The sequence below is a fragment of the Camelina sativa genome, chromosome 12 (genome assembly GCF_030686135.1).
Source record: "Camelina sativa cultivar CO46 ecotype springtype chromosome 12, ASM3068613v1".
In the NCBI taxonomy this organism is placed as follows: domain Eukaryota; kingdom Viridiplantae; phylum Streptophyta; class Magnoliopsida; order Brassicales; family Brassicaceae; genus Camelina; species Camelina sativa.
The window spans coordinates 20,420,482-20,441,206 of NC_141891.1; the positions used below are offsets into that span (position 1 = coordinate 20,420,482).

The 20,725-nt window shown below is 36.8% G+C and overlaps 3 protein-coding genes and 3 pseudogenes across 5 annotated transcripts; 2 read left to right on the plus strand and 4 right to left on the minus strand.

Annotated features, from left to right (window-relative positions):
• Positions 1-2,517: 2,517 nt before the first annotated feature.
• Positions 2,518-3,364, minus strand: LOC104732289 (uncharacterized; annotated as a pseudogene). The gene is made up of 3 exons (XR_015574281.1): positions 3,056-3,364; positions 2,779-2,927; positions 2,518-2,701 (listed from the first exon to the last, which is right to left on the minus strand). The product of XR_015574281.1 is annotated as an uncharacterized LOC104732289 (transcript).
• A 1,474-nt stretch (positions 3,365-4,838) lies between these two features.
• On the minus strand, positions 4,839-5,706 carry LOC147930806 (uncharacterized). Its single transcript, XM_087477039.1, has 2 exons — positions 5,175-5,706; positions 4,839-4,903 (listed from the first exon to the last, which is right to left on the minus strand). The coding sequence occupies exons 1-2, from the start codon at positions 5,704-5,706 to the stop codon at positions 4,839-4,841; spliced, it is 597 nt and encodes a 198-aa protein (XP_087333165.1).
• A 2,249-nt stretch (positions 5,707-7,955) lies between these two features.
• LOC104732290 (serine hydroxymethyltransferase 4) lies at positions 7,956-10,491 on the plus strand. The gene is made up of 4 exons (XM_010451824.3): positions 7,956-8,837; positions 9,338-9,728; positions 9,826-9,927; positions 10,017-10,491. Exons 1-4 carry the CDS (start codon positions 8,160-8,162, stop codon positions 10,259-10,261), a joined length of 1,416 nt encoding a protein of 471 aa, XP_010450126.1. The 5' UTR covers positions 7,956-8,159; the 3' UTR covers positions 10,262-10,491.
• Positions 10,492-11,463: 972 nt separating this feature from the next.
• Positions 11,464-13,713, minus strand: LOC104733684 (receptor-like protein 48 pseudogene; annotated as a pseudogene). The gene has a single exon (XR_015574280.1). The product of XR_015574280.1 is annotated as a receptor-like protein 48 pseudogene (transcript).
• A 400-nt stretch (positions 13,714-14,113) lies between these two features.
• LOC147930807 (zinc finger BED domain-containing protein RICESLEEPER 2-like) lies at positions 14,114-16,298 on the plus strand. Its single transcript, XM_087478096.1, has 4 exons — positions 14,114-15,289; positions 15,387-15,717; positions 15,794-15,898; positions 16,057-16,298. The coding sequence occupies exons 1-3, from the start codon at positions 14,321-14,323 to the stop codon at positions 15,853-15,855; spliced, it is 1,362 nt and encodes a 453-aa protein (XP_087334222.1). The 5' UTR covers positions 14,114-14,320; the 3' UTR covers positions 15,856-15,898; positions 16,057-16,298.
• Positions 16,299-17,249: 951 nt separating this feature from the next.
• Positions 17,250-19,832, minus strand: LOC147930808 (uncharacterized; annotated as a pseudogene).
• Positions 19,833-20,725: the final 893 nt, after the last annotated feature.

The following is a 20,725-nucleotide window of genomic DNA, read 5'->3' on the forward strand; positions in this document are numbered from 1 at the left end:
AATAGTCTTCGAATCAAGACAATGGCCACCCTTTTCTCCTTTGATCTGCTCAAGGACTTCACATCGACTTGTCTTGATCTCACAGGTTCCATTCTGCTTCCTAGCATGTGGTCCATAGCTCTCAAGCTTTTAGTATCGATTGTCTCTATCTTTATCTGCTTCCTTGTTGTTTTATGCTTTGGGCAAGTTCCTTTCATGTTGTATACTAAAAACATTTTCTACCTTGTATGTTACTTTCTATGTTAATGGAATGATAACATCTGTTTAATCAAAAAAAAGAAAAATGTTATTTAATAAATTTTCTTGGAAGTTATGGAACTGGTAGTGCCATAGTGGTAGGTTTATGAAATCAATTACACAAAATAAGAGTACTCGATCGATTACGACATTCGATCCTTTTTAATCGACCGGAAAAGGACAACACTCTTGTGGTGTCGATTTCAGTGTAGCCTTTGGCACCAAAAATAATATTTCTGTATTTTGACCAATAATGTCTTCCATTGGTAATGGCCATTAAAACCATCTCCAACCAGAGATGGTTTTACTCCAACTTATTTTTTCATATTTGATTCCAAAAGAGAATATTCTAAGAATATTATTCTTATATCTTATTATTAATTTATATAATGATCCTTTATTTATTAAAATTACAAACTTGACCCAATTATCTTATTTATAGCAAAAAACATTTAGCATGTTATTTATATTTAAAATTTATTATTGAACAACATTACATTACACAACATTCATTAATTATTAGTGTTTGTTGTATTAAGTTGTTTTAAATCTTTAGTTTAAGTCATATTATGTATTTTAAATTTTATTGGTAGTAATGCTATTTTGTACTTTTGTTTGTATTTTCTATTTTCTATGTAATATATGTTAATCATAGAATTTTAAAATTATTATTTATAAGTTTAAGTATAAAATAATAATATTTAACTATATTTAGATATAAAATATAAATCTATATAAATTTAAGGAACTGATTTGCAAATAAAAAAGCTCAACTCCAAAATGAAAAAAATGAATTAAAAGTCTCCAAATATAGAGATCTCTATTTTGCAGATAAAAATATAGTGGGGTTGGAGAAGGTTTTTCTCCAAAATGGAGTTTGCATATGAGTTGGAGATGGTCTAATCTCTATATAATTAAAATAAGAGTATGTTTGTGTAAATGTCCAAAATTTTCATTATATTTACTGAACTTACCACTTAGGCCCCGATTGGTGAAGGTTTTTAAGAATTTAAAAACATTTTAAAGTGTTAAAAGCATTTTATTTACCAATCAGACTTTTATGACTTTTTTATTTTTTAAAGTTTCAACAAGTCTGGAGAGGTCTGGTGAAGTTTGTAGGCAAGTCTGGTGAAGTCTGGTGAAATTTATGCACAAGTCTACTGAAGTCTGGACAAGTGTGGTGAAGTCTGTTTTGACTACAATCCAGACACTTATTTCCTTTTTCTATTCTCATTTTTAATTTTATATCTTTTATTTTAATAAGGGTATATATATTCCCAAAACCTAATGAGCAAGGATGCTAGGATATATTCTATTTTCTGAGTTTTCCTGCACCTTGAGACTTTTATAAGCTATTTCTGGAGATTAGAGATTCATCCTCTTTGACAATTTGGAGAAGATTTCTAAACTCTTTCCTCATTTTATTTAATCAATTTAATTATGTTTTCTTCCTCTCTTTGTGTTGTTGCTTTCAATATGTGTGAGTAGTCACCTAATTGGGGTTTAGGGTTCTAAGTAGGGGATCAAATGATTTAATGGTTTAATTGTTGCTTGGGAATTCTATTTTCTTTGTGGTTCTTTGATTCATATGCTCTTAATGCTAGAATAGGACTGATCACCTTGTTCTAGATTCTAGGTCTTTCTATGCATCACAAGTGTTTGATAGAATGCCTGAACCAATATGAATTGAGCAATATTTCTCTAACCTGCGAAAGTTGATGTTAGGGGATATTGTGAACTTAGTGAACTTGTTTGATAATGCAAATTTGATTAGGAGATTACAAATAAAAGTTTAGTAATTGAGTAGTCAACTTTAGTGATTAATACCTTGAAAGAGGGTTAGTCAAATCTTGTGTTCATGTTCTAGAACGGTTCTTAACTATTGAATTCCTTGTTTCATTTTCCCATTGGTCATTGATCTCTGAAATACCCTATAGCCCAATGTTTTAATCCCATAAGTTAAATCATTTTATTTATTGCATTTTTATTTACAATTTCTGAAACCAAACAAACAAACTTTCGTTCGCTTTAGCTATTTACAAGTCTCACAAATCTTTAGTGTACCATTGGTCCTTGTGGATTCGACCCCGTATATACTGCCTTGCGGTTAAGTGTATCGGATAAATACTCGAGCAATCAGACGTCGTTTTGAGAAACCAAATAAATAACTTTTTTTAGTTAAAACGACGTCGTTTCTTCTCTCTTACTCCTTTTTTCCCGATTTATAAAAGCTTCTTGGGAAACTCCATTACAATAAGCCAATGATTGTAAATAATCAACATAGAGCTTTATAAGAAGATCTCTGAGTAATTCAAAAAGCTTAAAGCTTAGAGATGGGAGAGTGGTAAAAAGTAGCACGAGATAAATAAGTGACTTTCATGGTCTCCTTGATTTTGAACTCAATAGTCACCACCGACAGATTCCTCCCATTCCTCACCACCGATGCCTCCACAACCAATTCAGACTGCAAAATTTCTCACACAAATTAAGCTTCTTCTCTGATTCGAAGATCCAAAAATCTTAAAAGAATGAATGGCTTACCGAGATAGGAGCAGAAGAGAGATAAGACGTACTCAATTCACCAAGGAAGAGATGTTTATCTTTAGAGACAACAGTTTTCACACAAGCCATAGATACTCTCTCTCTGCAATTGACGCGACTGCTCCTCCATGTAACCCATTAAAGAAATTCTAATAATCACAACAAAACCCAAATCAAAGATCGAAACTTTAATTTTCACAAAAAAAAGATCAAAACATTACGAAACCCATTTGATTCAATTGAAACAAAAAAAAACAGAGAAGAAGAAGAAGATTACGGATAAGGAAGGTGTGACGATGACAGAGCAAGAGACACGACCGCGTGAGATGAAGAGAGCTTTGGTGTTGCTTTGAAATAAGATTGAGAAAGAGTCAGATGAGGTGAATTCGTTGACAGATGAGTCATGGGCGATTGCTTTGAAGAAATCAGCAACTATCAATACAATATTTGGATCGATCTCTTTGGATGCCGTCGTCGTCTCTGATGAAACCGGAGGAGTCGGCATCGTCATGTCTGTGGTTCCGCTCCCAGTTTCTCGGAATTTTTCCCAATTCATTTTTCCCACTACAGATTGGAGATTCCGGCGTCATTGACGTCACTCGCCCAGTTGAAGTAGCATTTCTTTGTTTAATTGATTTGGGGATTTTTTTTTAAATTTGTAGGGTTTTTGGGTTCAATCCTCAAATCGGGAAAGAAGGAAGAAAAGTAAGAAAAGAGGAATAAAGAAAAAACGATGTCGTTTAACCAAAAGAAGTTATTTTTTTGTTTTTCAAAACGACGTTGTTTCATATGTGGCGTCCACGTAAGCAGCCGTTGACGGTCTCTTAACACCGTTAAGGCTTATGTAAGTAATAACATATTTTAATGAGTTGGAGCAGCGAATTTGAATTTTATTGAACTTAATGTATGAATTTGCACAATATTAAACATGGTGTAGGAATCGAACATACCTCTATAGCTGGGGTATAAAATTACCGATTTTCCGTTATATAGCTATTAAAACATATATGACGAGAACTTACGATAGATTAAAGTAGAATTCATCGAACTACAACTCTTCAAAGCTAATGATTGGATGAAAAGTAGGCAAAATTGGCTATGAAGAATATCGATATCTTTTGCTATATATATTCTCATCTAATCGCAAGGTAAAGTTACATTCTTATATGGATTCGACAAGCCGATCCAACCCAATGTGAGTAGCACCAAGCTCTTCACCAATTTTCCATCTCCTCATTATCGACGATAGCTTGTTCTTTTATCGGGCCAAGAGTGGTGAGGCAAGTGCACTAATTAATAAGCATCATTATACGCTAATAGTGAGACTTCGAGTCAAAAGGTCAACAAGTCAAATTCGAGCATTCTGTTATTGAAAGTTGCACTAATGAACCTGCATTATAGCTTGGATTTTTTTGATTAGCAACCTGCAACTCTTCCATGATACGTGGGAATGTTGATATAGTTCAGAAGAGAATCAAAGCTGAAACAAACTTAGAAAAAGAAAAGGTAATTGGGGGTCTCTTCGACTCTTCCTGTCCTGAAAAAGCAGCTCTTTGGCCCTGTTTGTTATGGTGTCTCTGTGACTCATTCCAGCGATCAAAATTTAAAACGTTGATATGGCCAAATATATAGTGATAAATGTAAAAACTGTTACTGCGATTATTTTTATGGAGGTTGCCGGTGTGTTCATGTGTTGCCAGAAAAAAGGCGACAGCTAAAACAATTGCTGCGACTCCTTTTTCATATGAGGTGACTCTTTTTAACAGAAACTGTGATTCATATCTAAGTTTTAAATACCGGCACGTTAATTTTTCTATCGCCGAAAGTGGTCGCAGCGACTATGTAAACGAAGAGAGCTTTTGCTTTTTTGCTTAAATATTAAAAATTGTTATATTTATTTAGAGCTAGGAAATTTTTGAATTGACCGAACTAAGTGATTTTTTTATACAAAATAATTTATTGAAATGTAATTTTTTTAAAATGAAAAATATTTGTTAAATATTAGTCTCTATCAAAAGTGTTTGTTAAAATGTAATAAAAATTATTGCAAAAATCATCTTTCAAACACAGAAAAATGTAACACAATTATCTTCAAAACTTGAAATTTGATATTTCATTCCTTTGTCTAGGCAAAACAATGAAGTATAAAAAGAAAGAAATAGTTTTTTCTAGGTAATAAAATATCTTAAGAAGTAGATATTTTTGGAGTAATAATATCGTACGACTTTAATTTAGTAAAAGAATAGTCTCACTCTCATGTCACCATGTCGACACCTCAATAAGAATAGTTTCACATTACTTTTATCATTTTTTTTTTTTTGTCTACAAAAGATCAGCTCAAACGAGCCAATGGGAAGGAAAATTGTTTACAAACAGAACATGATGCGGAGATGTACGCGCTTGGCGTGCCAAAGAGTCCGCAGTTACATTAGCTTTTCTTGAAATATAAGATAAAGAGAAAAAAGAAAATTCTTCCCTATCCATCGTGATGTCGTCCAAGTACGTCGAGAAAGCTGGCCAGTCAGAAGGAGAAGACACCATCTTCACCAAATCCGCACAGTCCGTATAGAAAGCCACGTCCCGGAAGTCATGGCCAATCATGCACCGCATCGCCCACAGGAAAGCTTCAGCTTCGGCATGTAATGGAGATAGACTTCGACGAAAACTCCTTGCGCCCATCAGCGGCGACGTAGCCTGTAGTGAGATACAACACCATCCAGCGCCTGCAAATTGGTCTCCTGCTTTCCAGGAACCATCTATGAAGCAGCGGTAACCCGAGAACTCAGTTGGAAGTGTGTTCGTGGCCGCCGGAACCGATAAACCTACAGGGAATAAAACAGGGGTACCGATATCCTCCTCGAGTTGTGCCTTCTGCCACCCTGTAGCTTCGCCTTCTGCAATCCTAACAATATCCTCCGGTTTCTCCATAATATTTTCATAAACTCGTGCATTCCAGGCTTTCCAAATATATCACATTACTTTTATCATATGATTCACCATTCACGACCTCAAAAAGAATTATTATTTTTAATTACGAAACGATATCATAAGGCTATGCTTTTCGTATTTTATTGTATTTTCTTTGTTAGGTGGACTTCAAGTTATGCAGCCTAGAAATCTGAGGTTGGTGAAGTATCCCCAATTAAAAAAGTCCTCCTCTATTAATCTACCCACATGGAAAAATTCTCCAAAACGTGATTATACACTTATTAATTATTTATATGTACATACTCTCACTTCTTCTAATATTTTATAGTACATATCGTTTAATTTTCTAAATTGAGTTAACGTTACAAAGTTGAATTTTGCGAACTATTTTCTTTAGCTGAGTAACTATTCCTTTCTTTTTTTTAACAAACAGCTGAGTAAACTATATATTTACTTTTTTGGGCAAAACTGAGTTACTATTCATTCACCTGAAAAAGGACAACTTTCTAATTTCATTATTCTGTGTCTATACTTTTTTTTTTTCCAACATGTGTATACTTTTTTTTGTTATGTGTAGAAGATGAAAATCTTGGTCACATCACATGTTGACCTCAGATCTGCCACTACCACGAGGCACTACGCTACTATCTAATGACCACAAAACCAAATCTCAACACGAAAAGACAATTTTGACCCTCACCGACTCACATACATACAAAACTACCAACTCTCCTCCCCCAACCCGGCCCAAATCAGTATCACCATGTTATATGCCATTTTCTATGTATAACAAACATTAACTACCATGTTTTTATTGCAAAGACGAAACAATGAAATAATAATCAGCAAACAGTGTTTATATATACCATAACAACTCCATCGTGTAGTGCGTACTCGGTACTTCCTATGTCGTCAGAAAAAAGGTTCCGAAGAGAGGCTACCAACTACTACTACTACTAACCCACAAATTACTTGTTCACCAAAATGTGTGTTTAATGGCTCGTTTGATATAAATTTGGTGATAGCCAATATAAAAAACAAACTTAAATTTAGCGAATAACAACCAAAATATTGTCTACTAAATGATACTTCTTCGCTCTAATCGTTTAACGTTTAAGACTTTTCACACATATTAAGACAGAAAAATCTAATTAATCTATTTATTTATTTTTACTTTAATTTGTTTAAATCTGTACTTTTTCTTCTTTTTCACCTCTGTCCTCTTATTTAAGAAAATAAATCTTCTAGGAACAAAGAAAATCCCCTAAAACATCAAACTATACCGTTATAACAACTTGTACATATTTCATTTGCCACTTATACCGTTAACAAGAATATGCAAGTAAAATTTGCTTATTGACTATTTTGGTTATAAGTAAACAAGAGATTTAAAGGGAATTTAGTTCTTCTTTGTTTATAGGCGAGTCTTTAAATTTTTGAAGCTATTACCGTTTATAGGTGGATATCCACTACGTAGAGAGCAACTGCGAGAAGTTCTTTTTTAAAATTTTAAACCTACATAACAAATATTTCAGAAAATAATAAAAATCATGCTCATGATATTCAGTAAGATATATGACATTATAAGCTAATGAAGCTATATGAATACAAAAATACTTCTTGAGAAGATTACATAGATAAAGTTATTACTAACTGGTTGCGGTTTCTTTGTAAACAGAAGTTCTTCATTGTTTATAGGGACTAATCACATAATACTGCAAAACAGTAACGACCCAAATTGTTGCAATATTCACAACCAGGCGAATAATTTCGTGGTAGACAATGTTGAAACGTTGGTTAAGTGCCTTTGCATCAAAATATTAATTCATAAGATCTAATTTAACACGCCAACCATATTGGGAAAGAGATGTAACGATCATTTGAAACCATAGAGTTTCAGTTTCTTGTCAAAAACGTAATTAAAACACTGGGCTTAATCAATTCCATGGGCCCTCAAAGCCTTTTTCACTATGTTTTATTTCAATTTTAATTTCACTTTTCTGAATTATAAACTTTTTTTTTTCTTTTCTTTTTGTGACTTACAATTTAAATATTTGTAAATGTTTCTACAAACAAATTAAATTCTTATGTCAAAAAGAAGAAAATAATGCAAAAGAGTGAGTTTTACCGAAAACAACCTTAAATGCACTCAGGTATAAAGTATCTATCTAATCATGATTAATTAAGGAAAAGGTACTAGTAAGAGGGTAAAACAGACAAAACCTATCCGCTTGTTTCTCCTACCACACACACACCTAACCAACCAACACCAAAATTAGCAAAAGAAGGTCAAATCCGTAATTTAATCCACTTTCTTCTCCTCTTTTAAACCCAACCGCCTCTCTTCCCACTTCCCTCACTCTCCGATCTCAGATCTCTCTCTCTCTCTCTCTCTCTCTCTCTCTCTCTCTCTCTCAATCTCAGATCCATCGTTCCAACAACACATCCAAAAGATGGAACCAGTCTCTTCATGGGGAAACACCCCTCTCACCACCGTAGATCCAGAGATCCACGACCTGATCGAGAAGGAGAAGCGTCGTCAATGTAGAGGAATCGAACTCATCGCCTCCGAGAATTTCACTTCCTTCGCCGTCATCGAAGCTCTCGGAAGCGCCTTAACCAACAAATACTCCGAAGGTATGCCTGGTAACCGTTACTACGGAGGTAACGAGTTCATCGATCAGATCGAGAACCTTTGCCGTTCGCGAGCTCTCGAAGCTTTCCACTGCGATCCGGAGAAATGGGGCGTCAACGTTCAGCCTTACTCTGGTTCTCCGGCGAATTTCGCCGCGTACACCGCTCTGCTCCAGCCTCACGATCGTATCATGGGGCTTGATCTGCCTTCAGGCGGTCATTTGACTCATGGTTACTATACATCTGGTGGTAAGAAGATCTCTGCGACTTCGATCTACTTTGAGAGTCTTCCCTACAAGGTTAATTTCACCACTGGTTACATTGATTACGATAAGCTTGAGGAGAAGGCGTTGGATTTCAGGCCTAAGTTGCTCATCTGTGGTGGTAGTGCGTATCCCAGGGATTGGGATTACGCTAGATTGAGAGCTATTGCTGATAAGGTTGGAGCTCTTTTGCTCTGTGATATGGCTCACATCAGTGGTCTCGTTGCTGCTCAGGTATATTATAAGCCTCTTTTCTTTTGTATTGATCTAGTGTTTCATATACCTTTTCCTCTTGTTAGATCTGTTTTGTTAAAGCGTTTGTCTAGAACGAAGATCTGGATTTGTGGAACTCTAGTATCAACTTCAGTTACACATGTCTCATATCTGTTTGCATTCAGCGATCTGTCTCGTCTCATATCTGTTTGCATTCATGTATCGAGTCTAGTGTTTTCAGGGTGTATTATCAAATGAGCTTATTCCTAAGAAAGAATTATATCACATTGTTTTAGTCGTTTTATTTTACTTGTGTGTTCCATGTAGTTTCTCGTTGTTTCTTTTTTTCTCAACTCGCATGTGTAAGTGAATATACCAATGGGAAATCTTCAATTCTATTCAGTAACTAAAACCAACCGGATAAAGTGGTGTGAGTACACTAATGTTAGTTGCCAAGATTGATTTTTTTTTTTTTTTTGCATTCACCGACAGAACTGATTGAGTTTTGATCATGTTTACAGGAAGCTGCAAACCCGTTTGAGTACTGTGACGTTGTGACAACCACAACCCACAAGAGTTTGAGGGGACCAAGGGCTGGTATGATCTTCTACAGGAAGGGCCCAAAACCAGCCAAGAAGGGTCAACCCGAGGGTGCAGTCTATGACTTTGAGGACAAAATCAACTTTGCTGTATTCCCTGCGCTTCAAGGTGGTCCCCACAATCACCAGATCGGTGCTCTAGCTGTTGCGTTGAAGCAGGCCAACACTCCTGGTTTTAAGGTGTATGCAAAACAGGTGAAAGCCAATGCTGTTGCCCTTGGAAACTACCTGATGAGCAAGGGATACCAGATTGTGACCAATGGAACTGAGAACCACCTTGTTCTCTGGGATCTTCGCCCTCTTGGATTGACCGGTGAGTGAATAATGTTTTTAAAGAAAAGAAAACCACCTTTGTGACCCTATGTTATGTGGAACTAGTCCTGATGTATGTATGATTCTGCTTTTGCCAGGTAACAAGGTTGAGAAGCTCTGCGATCTGTGCAGTATTACATTGAACAAGAATGCAGTATTTGGAGACAGTAGTGCTCTTGCCCCTGGAGGTGTAAGAATCGGTAAGAGGGAATTCTGAACTGTTCATGACAATAGCCACCCATGGAATCTCATTGTCGGATCTTGCTAATATATGTGTGTGTTTTTGTAGGGACACCCGCTATGACCTCAAGAGGATTGGTGGAGAAGGACTTTGAGCAGATTGGAGAATTCCTGAGCCGTGCGGTTACATTGACATTGGACATCCAGAAGCAGTACGGTAAGTTGTTGAAGGACTTCAACAAGGGTTTGGTGGACAACAAAGATCTCGAGCAGCTCAAAGCTGACGTTGAGAAGTTCTCGGCCTCTTATGAGATGCCTGGATTCCTCATGTCTGAGATGAAGTACCAGGAGTAGAGATCTCTCTCTTTATCTAAGAGTAATCTTCTGTTACCTACCATATATATAAAATGCTTTTGTAGGATCGCCTAATTGAAATTTTAAAGGCGAAGAAATGAAGAAAGAAATAGTAAAAACAACAAAAAAAGGGTTTTCTTGAGTTATTTCTTTAATGTTTTTTTTGTCTTCTTTTCGAAATTGTTGTATTTTGTTGGCTTTCTTAATAATAATATCAGCGAGTTTTCTTTTTTCCCCGGTTCAGCTTTAAAATATGTTTGTATTATGTTTTTGATAGATTGGATTTGGTTTCTCATAGTCAATACTTACTACATCTGCCCTCAGTTCTAATGTAAAGAGAGTGTGGGTGTATGTAGCAAAGATATTTGCTTAAGAATTACTTACTGGTCATACACAATTAGTATAGTTTTTCTTTCAATTAGAAAGTGATGTCTTCCACAAGTTGGGACGACGAGGAAGATTTTAAGAAGGAAGAGCTTCTCGCTATCGACGACATTGAAGCTTCCTGTAGTTTCTCTTTCTCCCACTCTTCTTCTTTTCTTCTCCAACCTTACGGGCTATGCCATGGTCAGGAGGTTCCTATTAGAACTCAGGGAATTTGATGGCAAGACTCCACTGAAGTGATTTTCTGAAACCAAAAAAGTAAGTAATTCTTAAGCAATATCTTTGAGTTTGATGGCAAGACTCCAATACTTACTACATCTTCAGTTCCTATTAGAACTCAGGGAATTTGGTTGTATTCTTCTTTAAAGCTGTTGCTTTGCAGGTCCTTGAGCTGAACAAAATCAGGCTTGGAAACTGGAAGTGCCATCCTCCAAAGGAGCAGTTACAAACTTACGATATGCAGAAACCGATGCTTATGCTTCTTGACATATTTACAAGGTAGCATCAAGGAGAAACCATCTTCTCATAACAACCTCACCTCGCTCTAGTTATAAATTTATAATACCGTTACTTTTGAAAAACTCGGAGCTTGTCTATTGTGAGTTAGAAGCTAATAGAGAGCATTGTTATAACTTTTTAGGTTCTGAAGGACCTTCCTGATGCTGTCAATGGTTCATAATGTGACGGAGGAAGAAGCTTAGAGAGGTTAGCCCAATGGACTTTATGTTTTGTACGCCATGATCATAGGGATCTTGTCTTACATGACTATTGAGTGTAGTATGACTCGCTCTCAGAGTCTCAGTCTCTCACACAAAAAAAAAGCAATCATAAGTTTTAACCATATAGACTAAACAGTTACCATAAATGGAGATGGAGCCTAAGAAGCCTAGAGTACGTACCGAAGTATGTCTCTTCAAAGATGGAAAATGACGTGGTAGCAATAAAAAGCAAAAGTATATATGAAGGGAAACGTAGAAAAGAACTTGAATGATCGATCATATGAATTGTAAAAGGCCATAGAAAGTTTCTCTGTTGAGTGGGGAACCCTTAGCCTATGAAGTGAGAATGTAGGCAATGGTGAGTCCACAGAAAAAACCAGGTGCATAGCCAATTGCAGCTGCAATCCAGCTGAATACTTGATCTTTCTCTTCCTTTTCTTCATCTTCATCTTGTTCTTGCTTTGTTTCTTCTTCTTCTCCACCACATTTTTTTAGGAGAGGAGCACCGCATAGACCGGGATTCTCTGCGAAAGAAGAACTGTTCTGGCTTTGAATCTGAGTGGCTTGTGGTATTGGACCTTCAAGCCTGTTGTAAGAAAAGTTCATCCACCCTAGAAACGTGAGTTTCCCGAGTTCCGGCGGGATTTCGCCGGATAATCTGTTTTGAGACAAATCCAATGATTGGAGATTGGTCAAGTTTGATAGAGATGGTGGAATATGGCCTGTGAAAGCATTGTTTGACATGTTGAGCACAATCAGTTCCTTGAGTAAATCAATGGATTTGGGAATGTTTCCTTCGAATCTGTTTCCAGAGACATCGATGGTTTTGTAGATTGTGAAACCACTCCCAACCAGCTCCATATTGGATCCTTTATTCGCCAGACCAACCGATTTATGATAGTAGCCTGATCCACGTCCTGCAAACCTAATCGGTGTACGATCTTCAATGTCCACCACAGATAACATTGCTGTCCAGCCTGAAAAGTAATCTGATGGCAAGACTCCAGTGAAGCGATTATCTGAAATGTCAAATATTCGCAGCTTGGGAAAACTCAAAGAACCCCCAGGAGAAGATATTGGCCCATAGAAGTCGTTAGAACGAAGGACAAGAATCTGTAGATTAGGTAATAATCTCAACCATAATGGAAACTTGTCCTTGATTATGTTGTCTTCCACGTTCAAAAACTCGAGTTGAGTGCAGTTGATCAAAGACTTGGGAAGTTCTCCTGATAACTGGTTGCTACCAACATCTAGTGATCTCAAGTTATCACTGATAGATTCCTTGGGAAAAATACCAGAGAGACTGTTATTTCCAAGATACAAGACCGAAAGAATAGTGCTGAAACATGGAGGAATAGAACCGTTGAAGTTGTTGTTGGACAAAACAAGTGTATCTAGAGCAACCAATTCGCATATTGCTCTAGGAATCTCTCCTGAAAACTGATTATCAGAGCCTGAAAAGAACTTCATAGAGTTTGGTAACAAAGGAAGATCTTGGAATGTGTTTGAACTTATATCAAGCATGACTAGTCCTCCACGTATTTGAATAACATCCACTGATCCTTCAAAACCACTGAAGAGATTCTGAGAAATGTTGACATACCGCAGCACTGGCAATCCCCATAACCATTCTGGTACTTGGCCTTCAATTTGATTGGCAGAGATGTCTAAATATAACAAACTGGTTGCGTTTTCTAGAAACTTGGGGAACTCAAGAATATTGCAGGACGATAAAATCAAGGTATCCATCGGTGAGGGAAGACTGAGAGTAGAGCTAATCTTCAAATTAATCCCGGAAAGATCCAAGTCACTCAGTGACAAGAGAGGTGAGAATATGCTTACGTCAAGTGTGCTTCTTGTATTAATATAAGAGAGGTCAAGCAACGTAAGAGACTCCAGTTGCAAGAAGATGTTGAAATCGACCATGCCTCTCCTTGTGTTCCAAAAGGACAAGTCAAGAAGCCAAAGCTCGGTTAGTTTCGATATACATTCCGAGATTGGTCCATTGAAATTGTTTTCTCCAAGGGCAAAACTTCCAAGTTTAGACGGTGAAGAGAGATTCCCAATCTCAAGAGGGCCACTGAAGTCGTTCCTTTCCAGGTCAAGGTGGACCAAAGAAGGGAGCATAAAGATAGAGTTTGGAATAGATCCAGAAAATAGATTATCACTAATCTCAAAATCTTCCAGTTTGGAGAGTGTACTCATGTTAGATGGAAGCATACCTTCGAACTGGTTACTACGAAGGTCGAATTTAGTGATCTCGCTCAAGTTAAGCAGCACATGAGGAAAGTTGCCACTGAGTTTGTTCGATACAAGTCCCAAATTTGTTAGCCGGTTTAGGCTGCCCATCGAATTTGGTAGCTCACTGGTGAAACCATTAAAAGAAAGATCAAGCTTAGCGAGAAAAGTAAGATTTCCGAGTGAAGAAGGAATCCTTCCTAAGAGATTGCAATAATTAAGACTTAAAACCCTCAAATATTTGAGCTTGCCGATGGAATCTGGTAGCATACCCGAGAGATTATTGTAACCAAGATTCAGGCTCTGGAGATGTTGTAGTCTAAACAGGCTACTATTTGATCTCAAAGGGCCATTGAGATAACTGTACCCGAGGTTCAAATTAACCACCACTCCCGTCTTAGGATCACAAGAGACACCAACCCAAGAACAGCAATCAGTGTTGTTCCTCCACTTCTCTGTCTTCTTATCACCGTGAATAATGGGATCGAACTAGTGATGTTAAAATGGGCTTAAGGCCCGCGGGTCTTATGGGGCTCTGTATAGTTTTTTTAGACCCGAACCCGTTTAGAAAACCAATAATTTTAATTGGGTACACCCGTTTAAGCCCGTTTATTAACGGGTCTTATTTAAAATTAAATGGGTAGCCCGATAACTTTTTTTTTTTGAATTCTCGATGTAAACGACAACGTTTAGTGTTAGACGGTCTAACTTAGACCTAATGTCAAAACTCACAACCGCGAAGCATAATCGCCACCTCCGTCATCTTTTGCTCTCTGATCCCGGCGAATCTTTTCGCCACCGTCATACACAACTCTTTTTCTCATGTGAGATGTTGTGTATGCATGTGAGATGTTGTGCTCATGTGTTGAACCTCATAGTGAAAGCTGGTTTAGATTTTTTCTCATGTGAGATGTTGTGTATGCATGTGAGATGTTGTGCTCATGTGTTGAACCTCATAGTGAAAGCTGGTTTAGATTTAGCAAAAGACATCTTGCAAAATGTTAGAGAGAGTGTTAGATATGTTAAAGCATCTCCTTCAAGGAAAGAAGCTTTTGCAGCTTGCGTACAGAGAGTTGGAATTAAAAGTGGAGCTGGTCTGTCAAATGATGTTGAGCATCGTTGGAACTCTACATATGAGATGCTTGCAAGGGCTTTAAAGTTTAGGAAAGCATTTGTTAGCTTGCAATGGTATGATACAAATTACAAGACATTGCCGTCAGAAAATGAATGGAACCGTGGAGAAAAGATTTGTGAGTTGTTGAAACCGTTCAGTGTCATCACTACACATTTTTCAGGATCGAAGTATCCCACTGCCAATGTGTATTTCACACAAGTATGGAGAATTGAGCTATTGTTGAGGAAATTTGCATCTTGTGATGATGAAGGTGTTGAAAACATGGCTAAGAAAATGCAGAAAAAGTTCTCTAAGTACTGGAAAGCTTATAGCGTAATTTTGGCCATGGTATCTGTTTTAGATCCAAGAATGAAACTGCAGATGATTGAAATGGCTTATGAGAAAGTGGATCCAACAACTTCTAAGTTGAAAAAAGATGAGCTTAGAGCAAATTTGGTTAGGCTCTACAAAGATTATCAAGCTAAGTCTACCGGAAATGCTTCAGGTGTTTCAACAGCTCCAACTCCACATGAGTTAGTTTCTGAATCTCCACTTGATGATGATTATGATTATGTAAGTGTACTTTCTTTACAATACTAATTTTGCAATAATTTTGTATCATAATTTTACAGTTTGACTAATGATAATGATGATGTGAATCTTTATGCAGGATCTTTTTGAGCTTGAAAGAAACATTGGAGTTGGGGTGGAAAATACAAAGACACTTTTGGATATCTATTTAGATGAGCCAAGACTAGAGAGGAAGTCTTTCCCGAATTTGGATGTTTTGTCTTATTGGAAAGACAACCAACATCGACTTGGTGATTTAGCATGTATGGCACGTGATTTGCTAAGTATACCCATCACCACAGTTGCCTCAGAGTCTGCGTTTAGCATCGGATCTAGAGTGTTAACTCCATACAGAAACCGTTTACTTCCAAAGAACGTTCAAGCTCTATTGTGTACTCGTAACTGGTTAAGAGGATTTGCAGAATATGAAGGTAACTTACGAGTAAGACTTAGCAACTAATATGTATCTAATTCAGTGACTTAGCAACTAATTCACAGCTTTAATAGGTAACATAGAAGACGAAGAAGATGAAAAAGATGCTCAAAATACAGGGAGTAATCAGGATTAGTGATGAAGCTATTCAAGCATCTCATCACTAGCTCAAAATACAGGTTTGTTAACATCGTTCTTTGCTAATACAGTAATACCATTGGTGATTTTGTTAATCTTTGCTAATGCCACTAGTGATGAAGCTAAACTTTAGCTGTTAAAGCCATTGTTCTCTTGGATGATCATGTATTCATGTCTGTTATATTTGTGTGTGTTTCAGCTGATATGGATTATCTTAAAGGATGAAGAAGAATGTTTCAGTCTTCAGAGTTTGCTACTACTTCATCGTTGTGTTCATCAGTTCATGTTTCTAGTAGATTATTTGGGTTTTAACTTGATAAGTTGATGTAATGTTACTTTACTCGTTCTGTTGTTCGTTCATATGACTTGTAGAAAAAAAATATCTCTGTTGCTGTAGAAAAAAAAAACACTAAGCTAAATGGGTAAACGGGCTATTATAAATTTCACGGGCCTAAAAGGGTAGAGTTTAAACGGGCTCGGGTTTAAATGAATATTAAAAAAATTATGTGAAATGGGTTCGGGTTTAAACGGGCCGGGTTTAAACGGGCCGGGTGCACCCATATTAACATTACTAGATCGAACTCGTGGACAGAGAACTCGTTCTTGAACTCCCAAAGAGCATCTCTCTGGTCTGGAAGACACAAGTGTTTAGCATGAGAAGCAATAACAAGTGATGAGTGAGAAAGGCAAAAGATTAAACAAAAGCTCCAGATTATTGTTATCATCATCCTCTCACTACAACAGTGCATCATATTTTTCTCTTTGATTTTTGTTTTTTCTTGTGAAAACGAGTTGATCTTTGAATCTTCGTCTCTTACATATATGGAAAAACATTAAAGCTTGACTTAGAAAGAGTCTCCTGTGAAGACTAATTGCTTCCACATAAAATCGAATATGTGAACTCTAAATAATTGGAACAACTCTTAATTACATTTGTGGAGGAGATTAAAGCTTGTCTTGACAAGTCTCCTTTGAAGACAACAATATAAGATACAGTATTTCTTCCACAAAGACTATTTTAACTCTCCTATATGAATGCTCTCTAGTCTCTACAAAGTCAAGTCTCCTCGTAGAAAACGTGATTTGATTATTCACAGCCTGAAGGTTCCTTTGATTCCTTTGATTTTTCAAACCCATTTGCTCTGTTTTCTCACCTCCTCAAAAAACTAACCTTCGAGGCTTTTGTTGCTCGTGTTGCGTTAGACCATCTCCACTCCAGCAACTCTCTTGAGTTACTCAAATATTATTTAATCATATAATTAATACTAAACTAACTAAAGCAATCCACTTAGAATGCCTTTAGACGTGTGCTGTGGCGCCAAGTAAGCTGCCACTGTTATGGTGCAATAATACAATTTATTAGAAACCCTCTGAAAGTTTATTGGTTTATTATTACAAAATTAAGTGGTGATATGTAGATTTTGTTGAAGAGTGAACGATCCTCATGAAGCAGTCGACTGCTTGTGAAGCAAGTATGAAGGGATCGTACTTCTCAAGTTGCAAACCCGAATGCAATGAAGTAACACCAAATTCGTCTTGTTTTACACCTCTGTTTGGATCATATCAATCGCAATAGAATGCAATGAACCACAAGTCAAGCATTCCCGGGTAATGGACTTCCAATATTTCCCGTAGTACACAAGATCGCCAGAAGGGAAGATATACCATAATTTGAAGTTGGCCTTCTACTTCCTTCTCGATATACTTTAAATGCATATCCCCGAGTGCAATACATTGGATATGACTTTGCAATATAAATTGGCTCGTTCACTAACTCTTCCAACCAAACGGGAAATGATTGACCTCTAGAAGAACCCATTGTAACCTGGAAATAGTATATGACAATTAAGACTAAATTTTCAAAAATAAATAAATAAATATGTTATTTTGAATTTAAACTTACATAAATTTTAACCAGCGCGTAAACTCGGTTTGTTTAAGGGTCTCAACTTCATCTTCCGTCAAATATGGATACTCTTGTTGTACTTGAGCTTTGTAAATCCTAGAAATATTAATTAAAAATAATTAATAAGATCACATTAATTAAATAAATATTAATTGACAAATTTATATCATTTACTAAATATTTATTTTGTACATTTCATATTCAAGCACTTCCTTGCAGTTTGTTAGCACATATTTATGCAAGTGATCAAATTCTTCCTTTGTTAGTCGACGTTTCTTACATTTTCCACTTAGTCTCCCGATTTGCTGAAATATATTTGGGACGTTGACTGGATAAAATGGTTTTTCACCTCCATCATCGTGTCAAGCAGGTCGACGGCTCTTTGTTTGAACACGTGTTGGAAAGTAATATTCTGAAAAGTTTGAAGTTTCTTCCATTTATACTTTATGCCACAATAGAACCCTCTACTCTTGCTAGATTTTTCACTTTTTTCTTGAGATGATGCATATAACGCTCAAACGGATACACCCATCGATATTGAATAGGACCACCGAGAGCTGCTTCCCGCGGGAGATGAATTGGTAAATGTTTCATAACATAAAAAAAGGACGATGGAAATATCTTCTCCAAGTTGCAAAGGAGCATTGGTATCTTTTCTTCCAAATTCCGAACAATATCGACCGTGAGTGTTCGAGCAGATAGATCTCTGAAGAAAGCACTTATGCCTGCATATTATAATAATAAATATTTAACAAAGTTATAAAAATTTAATATAATTTTATTTACTTTCTCAATAAAATGAGTGTACCTGCAATTGCTCTATGCACATTTTGTGGAAGAAGATTGGCAAACACAAATGGAAGGAGGCGTTGCATAATCACATGACAGTCATGACTTTTCATCCCAGAAAACTTCCCTTCTCCAAGATCGACGCAATTACGGAAGTTAGATGCGTATCCATTTGGAAATTTAACACTATGTAGAATCCAATCAAAGAACTCATTCTTTGAATGTGCATCTAACCGGAATGCAGGAATCGGTCCTTTACCATTTTGCAAAACATGAAGGCTCTTCCGTGAACAAATGTATGGTAAGTCTAGTCTAGACTTCAAGTTATTTTTTGGTTTACCTGGAACATTTAAGACGGTGTTCATGACATTATCAAAGAAGTTCTTCTCAGTATGCATGACATCTAAATTATGCTTTAGTAGTTGATCCTTCCAATATGACAACTTAAAGAAAATACTCTTTTTATGCCAATTGTGATTAATTCCATAACCGTCAACAGGTTCATGCCCATTACCACCAACCTCAACCGTCATATCCGCACCAAAATCTCGTAATTGAGTTAGCACATAAGAACCATCAACCTCAGGAGGTGGCCCTTCAAAAACTTTTTTGTTCTTAGTAAACAAGGTGGAGCTTCGGCGATAAGGATGGTTACTCGGTAAAAATCTTTTATGACAATCAAACCAACAAGTCTTTCGTCCGTGCGTTAACTGGAACACATCAGTGTTATCTTGACAATATGGACAAGATAATCTTCCATGAGTTATCCATCCAGATAACATACCATATGCGGGGAAGTCGCTTATGGTCCACATAAGTGCTGCACGCATGACAAAATTCTGCTGACATGAAACATCAAAAGCTTCAACACCATGCTCCTATAACATTTGCAACTCATAGATAAGTGGTTGAAATAACACATCAAGTGATCTTCTAGGATTCTCTGGACCAGGAACGAGGATAGTCAAAAACAGAAACTCTCGTATCATGCACAAAGATGACGGCAAGTTGTAAAGAGTCACAATAACTGGCCACAACGAGTATTGCCTCCCATGCTTCCCAAAGGGATTAAATCCATATGTACATAATCCAAGGTATACATTCCTTCGCTCAAAAGCAAAACTAGGATACACTGATTGAAAATGTTTCCATGCTTCTGCATCCGAGGGATGCGTAATTTCACCTTCAGTTGTATACTCCGCATGCCATCTCATTGGCCCCGCTGTGCGCTCTGACTGATATAACCTCTTAAACCTCTCTGATAATGGCAAATACCACATACGTTTATACAGAATCGAAACTCTTCCACTAGTTTCTTGATACCGAGGTTTGCGACAAAACTTACATGTCAAGCGATCTGCATCTTCTCTCCAAAATAACATACAATTGTCAATACACACATCTATCATCTGATACGACAAACCAAGACCAGCGACCAATTTCTGCACCTCGTAGTAAGTACTCGGTGAAAGATTATCTTATGGTAAAATATCTTTCACAAAATCAGTACTCGCATCCACACATTCCTCAGACAAAATGTAATCTGTTTTGATACCCATCAGCCTAGTTGTAGCTGATAATGGTGAATGACCTTTTTTACATCCTTTGTATAATGGATGCTTAGCTGCGTCTAACATATCAAAAAACCTTCTTGCTTCTAGATTAGGTTCCTACTCTCTATCACTAGCTATATCAAACGATTGTACATTTTCACGAAATGCATCATTCACCATCTGAACAGTTTCTATATTAGCATCTACTTCAGCTATTTTTTCCTCTAAACTATCCCCAAGATAATGTTCGCTACAACTAGCATAATCCACCATTGACTCATTCTCACCATGCATAAACCAAATTTTGTAACCCGGCATAAAGCCGTGCCCATACAAATGCAACCAAACTTGAGATACATGAATACATCTAAAATTTTGACAAGTACAACATGAACAATACATTTCTTTGGAATTTATGGTTACCGGTTGGTTTGTCGCAAACGCCATGAACTATTGTAGACCTTCTGCGTAATCTGGCATAAGTAAATTTGTCACTGGATCATGCATGGGTTGGTCCATCCATGATCAAAAATAATTAAACGGATTCGAAGAAGACATTTTTCTTTGGTTTTGTGTTTTTCTTTTGCAAATTGTGTGAATGAGAGTAGAGTCATTTAGAG